The 7,978-nt window shown below is 38.3% G+C and overlaps 1 protein-coding gene and 2 non-coding genes across 3 annotated transcripts; all 3 read left to right on the top strand.

Annotated features, from left to right (window-relative positions):
• The first annotated feature begins 2,083 nt into the window (after positions 1-2,083).
• LOC122071128 lies at positions 2,084-4,644 on the top strand. The gene is made up of 5 exons (XM_042635411.1): positions 2,084-2,205; positions 2,414-2,519; positions 4,079-4,140; positions 4,247-4,311; positions 4,403-4,644. The coding sequence occupies exons 2-5, from the start codon at positions 2,443-2,445 to the stop codon at positions 4,418-4,420; spliced, it is 222 nt and encodes a 73-aa protein (XP_042491345.1). The 5' UTR covers positions 2,084-2,205; positions 2,414-2,442; the 3' UTR covers positions 4,421-4,644.
• On the top strand, positions 3,057-3,141 carry LOC122071145. Its single transcript, XR_006138067.1, has one exon. It is a non-coding gene; the product is annotated as a small nucleolar RNA SNORD25 (small nucleolar RNA).
• Positions 3,211-3,356, top strand: LOC122071146. The gene has a single exon (XR_006138068.1). It is a non-coding gene; the product is annotated as a small nucleolar RNA snoR136 (small nucleolar RNA).
• Positions 4,645-7,978: the final 3,334 nt, after the last annotated feature.

A 7,978-nucleotide genomic window follows, 5' to 3' on the forward strand; every position in this document is an offset into this window, starting at 1 on the left:
TTTTTTGAATTTTGAAAATGGCATTGTTTGGTTGGTTTTACTTCATACCTTTGATGGCTATATATGAGGTCTTTAAGTCCATTTATTAAGAAATGGACAGAGACTTAGAATGGAATAAATTCTCTAATTTTGGTATATTGTTAATTCTTTGTACCCCTTGCTCTATTGAGACAGCTTTGGTGAGGTTGAAGGGCTTCGAAATTTTTGTTAAGTCTGGTTCTTGGGGTCAATGCTCATGCAGACCTAATGGAGAATGTCTTAGGGGGCGAAGGAGGGTCAGCCACCTAGAAGACCTCCAATTTGATTGGCCACCTAAATAAATGAGCCTCTAGGGTTCTAGCAATACAAGATTAATGGTGACTTCCATGCAACGGGTTCTTACCTGTTTGGGAGTGTTACAAGTCAATGGTCTACAAGGATGAGCCATGCATACATGCTCCCTTACCATGTAGCAAACATTGCTGGATCCTTCTGATAGAAGTTATTCATCAACACATGAAGAGCACATAGCGGCAAAGTTACAAGCCTCTCCAACAACCATGAAGTAGACCTTGGTTTTCTTAGTTAAAGAATCATTTATCATGTTAATCTCCTTAGAAATTCTCTCCAACCTACACTCACTAAAATAAGTAACTAAATATAAATTATCCTTTATGTTAATTAATATTGGTTGGACTGGGTTCCGACTCGGTTCCTTCGTGGGTCGTCCACTTGGGATAATCATAGACCCATTAGGATTGAGAACCTTAGCTAGCCAATTCTCTATAAATAATAGGGTTTTGGCTACAAAACCAATAAGGGTTTTGACCTAATCTCTAGAGTTCTCTTTCTCCCTATTTTCTTCTATCTCTCCCAATTGATAGTGAGTGTTTTCAAAGATCTTCATTGCAATCATTTAATTTGGAGGGTGGAATATTTTGCCACAACCTTTCGTTCGTCGCTATTTGTACGGATCGACGCGTGATGCAACCTGATCTATTCCATTGCGAGGAAAGATATATTGAGGTAATCTTCAATACCCGTTTACTTTCCGTTTTACACTTTACATAAGACGTAAGACCCTAAACGTATCAGGAAAGAAAGTGACAAAGGGAAGGGAGAAGATTTTCAAAAACAAACTCAGAAGGGAGAAGATTTTCAAAAACAAACTCAACTTGCTACTCATGTTTGTCTCTCTCATCAAAGAACTCCTCACCACAAGAACACCTCAAGAGTGAATAAGGAATAACGAAGATTGGAAGAGCTTGACTAGATGTCACTAAGAGTAAGGGGCGAGTCAGGGTGTCAATAGGACTGGGTTCTAGTTATTCAGTTTGGTTTTGATTCGGTTAATATTTTGACAAGATACAAATCAAAACCGCACTAGATATAAATAATCCAAGATCAGAATCTTTTGCATTCGATCCAATTTTACAATTTTCTACACGGTTTGTTATCCAATTTACATGTGTTTTTGTAGTGTCGATTTTGAAAAACGGTTTGCAATTCTGACTTATAATGTGTTTAATTCTGATTCACATTCAATTTACATGTGATTTGTAGTGTTGGTTCACATATGGTTTCACCTTCGTAACCTTAATTCAATTGCTTTTATATCTAATTTGAGAGCATGAACAAATAAGTTTAGAATAATTAAATCTTACCATCTAATAATATATCTTAGAAATACAGTCCTTTAGAAGCACAAAACAACCTTTATCAGTTTTCTTTTGCGAATAAAAAACGAACCAGAAAGAGAACCTACGAAATTAAAATCGAGTCATTTCTTTGCAGTCCAGTCCAGTTCCGGTTCTATTTTGACTCCCTTAGAGATGAGGCCAAGAGAGTATTCAAAGAAACGAGAAGATTAGGTTTAGCGTTAGACTCAAGGAGGGGTTTTTATTCTAGGTTTTAAATTGGATTATACTAGGCCGGTTTGATCGGGCCTTCTGGAAACCCGCCGGTTTATCCTGGACCGAGCTGAAACGAAATGTTTTTGAATACCTTGAACTGAACCCAAACCATTAAGGCTTTGGTTTGGTTCAATTCGGATTTTACCAGGGGAAGACAATAAAAAAATCTCATCCGTTCGTATCCAGAAGATTCATATAAACCGTTGATTATCTTACATTTTGGCTGTTAAAATACTTTAGTAGTCATTGTGACGAGAAACATCTTTGGGGTTCGTTCAGGGCGTTAGGGTTTTTTCTTGTCTCAGCTTCTCAGGTAAATAGTTTCTCCTATTTTGGTCTGAGGATTTCATCTGATCAATAACATCTGTGAGTTGTTTGGATCGGTAATGGATTTTTCTTTGATTTTCTCGAAATCTCCGGTCGATGTTCTCCATTGAATTGCATCATCTCGTCAAGTTTCTGCAAAATCTAAATATTTCAGAATAGAGTTTGGATTTTATTGTTCGTTTCGTTTTCATTAGTATTCAGCGGAGGAGACGAAGAGGAGATCATGGCTGGAGGGAATTTCATGGGCAGAGTTGTCTCTTACGTTGTCAATGAGTTACTCGTCAATACTCTTGCTAACAGGTACTATACCCTGGTTTATGTTTCTTCTTCTTTGGTGCTTCTTGTTTGCTTTTCTAGAACCTTTTTTTTTTGTTTCTTTTCTTTTGATTTCTTTTTTATTAGTTCGTGAATCTGTAAAGCTTCTTAATCTGGTCGACGGGATTAATTTAATTCCTGATTGACTCGTTCCCTTGAAGCGACAAAGGTCTCAACTTTTCTATTTCAGTTAGTTTCTCCTGCAGCGAAAATCTGTCTCTGCAGGTCAGGAAGGTTTGGAAGATTATATATCTAAGAATTGATTTATGGCATTATATTTTTCCTAATGTTTAGGTTTTTCGCTTCTTTTTCTGGTCATTGAGAATCTTTTTATTCCCAATGACTCGTTCCCTTGAAGCGATATGAATGTATTGTTCTATTAGATGTCTCCTCTCAGCTCCTGCTGTGGCTTTGGGGAACACTTGATCAATTACAACCCTTTTTTTCTTAATAGATGATTGTCATAAAATGGGCAAGAAGATATTACTTAATAGATAATTGGTAAGGGTTTCTCTGGTAGATAACAACGATGATGAGTAATGCAGACCTGTAATGATTTGCGAAAATGATCGCAAACTGTAATGAACATCTAAGGGACTGAGTTGTTATGCAGGGAAACCTTTGCTTGAATTAACCCTTGATTTTTTTCTTTAATCTAATTTCTCTGTCTTTTTCACTGGTGCTTCACTTTTGTGGTGTGCTTTATATGGGCTACTTGATTTGTTCATATTCTAGTGGCATTGTCAGTGAAGCCAGATAAATGTTCCTCTCGCTATCCAGTGTGATGACAATGTTGCATTTGGACGTTGGGGAACTACACATTTTCTTACCTTGAATTATAATTTACTTGCAATAGCTGAAAGAAATGGTCATATGTGCTGTTTTTAGCTTACTAATTTAACTCAAGAAATTATGTGTCCCTAGAATTAGGATGTGCTCCCAGGTTTATGGACTTCTATGATCTCTGGGTGGATTTGGGAATCCTTTATATATATATATATATATATAATGAGGGTATACCCATTGCACGAGGCTCCCCGCCACTGTAGGGTCGGGGGAGGATCATAATGTACACAGTACGCAGCCTTACCTCCGATCTGCGGAGAGGCTTTTTCCGGTTTCAAACCTGTGAGGTAGCAGGAGTAACTTTATCGTTGCACTGAGGTCTGCCCTCTTATTTGGGAACCCTTTATCTGGAATTAAAACTCTGGTAAATGTTTTCTTCAAATTTGTTGTTTATGCATTGGTAATTCTATTTGGGAACCCCACGAGGCTCCTGCCACTCCGGGGCCGGGGGAGGATCATAATGTACATAGCCTTAACCTCCACTTTGTGGAGAGACTGATCATGAGGTTGCAATGCCTTACTGTTGCACTTGGGCCCGCCCTCTTATTTGGGAAACATTTATTTTGGAAATTGGGGGTGATGTTCTCTTCCAATTTGTTGTGTGGATTGATAACTCTCTTTCAATAATGAACTACAGTATTTGATTAGGGCGTCTACCCTCCCTCATTCTGTGATGTCTTGTGTTTGTTGTTTCTCAGTCCTGCCTTTCAAAGGTTTGCGGTTAGGACTTCCAAGAGGATAGAAGATGCTTCAAATTTGGGTATATTTCTGTTTTCAGTTGTGTGGTTTGTGGGAAATTTTACCTCTTGATTTTAAATCATTAATGGTGTTCTTGCTAAAGTGGATGGATGTATTTTTGTCTGCAGCTGCACGGAAAAGGCAGGAACTGCAAGAACAGTTGAATGATTCGCTGAGAAAGTTTGAGGACATGGTAACTTTGATATGCTTGTTTGCTGTAGTTACACTCACAGTTGGTAATATACTGAATTCTAATTCGGTTATTGGAAATGTATATATTGCAGTCACAGAAGAAGCATTGAAGGATTGTGGGTAACGTTGTATTGGTACCTGAATGTATAGAATTCTTTCTTTTATGATCTTTTGAACAGCGGCTTACAGTATGAAGACCAAGCCACTATTGTACATCCGTGAGAGTGGAGTATAACTTGAATTATAATAAGACAGATCTCTTAACTGCTTCTCTTACGAATCTAGTGATTGTAATTTCTTGAACATTTTTACTGAAAAAAAAAAAAGCCTTGAAATATATGTGCCTCTCTCTTCTCTCTCTCTTCTCTTCTCTCTTTTTCCCCCCCCCCCCTTTTTTCAAATAGCAAAACTGAAAAGTGAAATTCATTACTTAAAGGGGAGGATTTACATCAACCAAAGTATCATTTAGATGATCAACCAAGGCACTAACAGTTCTGAGAGGATTTTGATGCTCTGAGCTATTAGGCCATAAGGTTGCAGATGATATAGCTTGGCTCATTGTGAATGGATCTTATTATTGGAGCTAAGCCGATGTTAGCTTCTTGTGAATTGATCTTATTATTGGAGCTAAGCCGATGCCAGCCTGTAGGTTGGAATAGAGGCCGGCACGGATTTTATGAGGGTTATCTGCAAGTGGCAGTGAGGATCCAATCCCTGCTGTTGAATCTTCACTGTCCACGTAGGATTTGAGTCCTACCAGTGACTAGGGAAAAAGATGATGTCTTCCAACACTCTGAGAGTATCTTATAAATAATGTGGTAGAACTCACCTGTTTTGACCTTAAAACAGAATAAGCAGTGATCCATGTACCTCATAGACTAACTAGAGCGTCAATCAATCGGGCTGGGTTTATTTAAGGAATGTGTCGGTCTTGTGTATGGGCTGGGTTTTGGATTTTAATATAGTGGTTTTAAGAGGGGTATTGTACCATAAAACTTTAAATGGGTCTTAAAGGGTTCTGATTGCCTTACATCTAAAATTAATATAATTTATTAAAGCATTAACATTTTAGAAAAGATATACACTCAATTACATTCAGCAATTGAGTGTGGAGCTTACCCCTTATCCCTTGCACTGTGTATTGCTTATTTATAATGCAGATCAAGTCGATCTTTAAATAATCAAACCTGATCGGTAGAAATGATGTGGGCTTGGGATTTACATTATATATGCTTTATCAAGAGTATTCTTGAGATTGAGGATCTCACCTCCCTCACCTTTGGTAGTTTTGTTCTTGGTTTTTATTACATTGTCCCGTTAGTTCTTCAAACCACAGTAGGGTCATTTTAATGGCCTCAATTTCTGATGCGTGGACCGGAGAAAATCATTAGCGGAATTGATGTGGTGATGAATCACATGACTTTATTGTGATATTTTATATCTAATTATAATGTGCGAGGGGCAAAAGTCACAAAAGTCCAAAAGTCTCGCGAGGCCCTCCATTGCTAAAATGAAGATGAGAGGACTTATACACCTTGAGATGATGAAAACCTGATCTATTTTTAACAAGAACACTTGAGCCCAGTTTTTCCAAAGAAACAACTGTGCCCATTGAGAAATGAGGAATAAATATATAACGGACGACTCATAATATATATATATACACACATACACACACATTAGTAAATTCTCGTATGCAAATGCACGTGTGGGCAATTGTTCAATGGTGTAAAGATAAATAATTTTTTATGACAAAAAAAAAAAAAAAGGATAAGAAATGTTTTGAATAAGCATCGAAACTTGTAACAAATAAGAACAAATGATACGTAAGAGTATTTCAATGGCGTCTTGATATGCAATACCATATGTTTTCTTTTATTTTCTTTTATGAAAATTGCGTCCCTCTTTTGATAAAATCCAAGGAAAAAAATGTCCACAGTTCCCTACCAAACAAATGCTTAAGTGTTTTCTGTCCTTTTAAGAGAAGATAGATAATCAAATTGGGGACACATTTTATCAAAAAAGAATATAGACAAAGTAACATTAGATTTTTTTTTTTTTTGGTAACTTGAAGATTTATTGATATAAGTTCCGGTTACAAGCCGAGGTATCCATATCACAAATTTGGATTAACCAAGGAGTGGAATGAGGCTACAACGTCCTAGACCGGATGGACGTGCCTCTCCTAGCAAGGGTGTCGGCAATGTCATTAGCAGCCCTTGAAATGTGGGAGAAGATGCACTAAATGGGTTGACGGGAGATAAAACGAATATCTGCTACAATTGGGAGGATCTCCACCAGGGCGTTAGCAAAGGGGTCCTTCAAGATGTTGACGATTTCAGCATTGTCTGACTCTACCATGAAACAAAAATGACCATCAGCTAAGGCACTTAAGATTCCATTTCTAAGTGCTTCAGCTTCTCCAATTAGAATGGAAGACATAGTTGCTGGTTCTGAGCAAGCCAAAAGGAGGTTCCCATTTGAGTCCCGGATTATAATGCCTAAACACCCTCTTCCTTCCTCAATTAGATAGGAGGCATCAGAGTTTATCTTGATGTAGCCATCTCGTTGGGGGGCTCCATGAGTGATGGGAAAGAGGAATATTATGTGATTCCTTCCTTTGGGCTTGGTTGAATTCCTGCCAGAGATTTTCCGCCATACCAAAGACTTCAGTCGGAGAACGATAGTAGTTCTTGAAGAGCATATCATTTCATGCAAGCCAGATAAACCATCATATAAAGGAGCAAAGACTAAAACTTTCCTTAGATAAGGATTTGTCAAAACGACTAATGTCATACCAAGGATGAATCCAGGATTGAATTAAGGTGGAACCATCATCTGGGATTCTAGGAGTGAGGGAAGATCCAAACCAGACCGCCTTGGCAAATGGATAGTGGAAGATTATATGGTCTATGGATTCCATTATATGACCACATCTGATACATGATGGATCAACCGCTACTTGCTGAATGTGAAGCCCTTCACCTGAAGCTAAACCATTAGCACACATTCTCCTGAGGAAGGATCAAATTTTGGGGAGCATGGGGCACTTTCAAATGAAATTCCATATATGATTTGGAACATTTCTCCTACTTGAGTTCCTAGAAGAAGAGGGTAGCGCAGCTTCTATTTCTTCTTACTGATTAGAGAGGAGATGGTATGCAGATTTCACAGAGAAAGACCCAGAATTTAATACACCCCATTTAGGAGAGTCTTGAGTTGGAATAATGCTCAACTTGATTTTAGCGATTTTTTTGGCATCCGAATTAGAGAACCACTGATTCAGGAGTTCCACTTTCCATACTCTATTATCCTGGTCTATCAGATCCGACACCCTAACCAAGTGACACTCGGGTAAAGCTTCCTGTTGAATCTTAAAATTGGTTAAAGACGGAATCCACTTATCTTCCCAAATTCGAACATTGACCATTGTTCCAATGGATCAGATCAAGCCTTCCAAGAGGACTTTTCTCCCATGGATGATGTTGCGCCATGCCCAGGATGGCCGGTGACCCATATTAGCCGATAAGAAGTCTGATTTTGAAAAGTATATAGCCTTCATCTGTTGACTCCACCACAGATCGGGTTCTTCCCATAGTCTCCAAGCTACTTTAGCAAGTAATGCTGAGTTTTGTAGCTTAGGATGTTTGAAACCCAGCCCCCCCCCC

Source organism: Macadamia integrifolia, unplaced genomic scaffold, assembly GCF_013358625.1.
Source record: "Macadamia integrifolia cultivar HAES 741 unplaced genomic scaffold, SCU_Mint_v3 scaffold_18A, whole genome shotgun sequence".
Lineage (NCBI taxonomy): Eukaryota > Viridiplantae > Streptophyta > Magnoliopsida > Proteales > Proteaceae > Macadamia > Macadamia integrifolia.

Bases quoted from the DNA above. Each gene is read 5' to 3' on its own strand.
- LOC122071128 (XM_042635411.1), top strand. From the start codon at position 2,443: ATGGCTGGAGGGAATTTCATGGGCAGAGTTGTCTCTTACGTTGTCAAT. The intron at 2,520-4,078 runs GTACTATACCCT...GTTGTTTCTCAG, and splicing joins GTCAATACTCTTGCTAACAG to TCCTGCCTTTCAAAGGTTTG. The intron at 4,141-4,246 runs GTATATTTCTGT...TTTTGTCTGCAG, and splicing joins AGAAGATGCTTCAAATTTGG to CTGCACGGAAAAGGCAGGAA.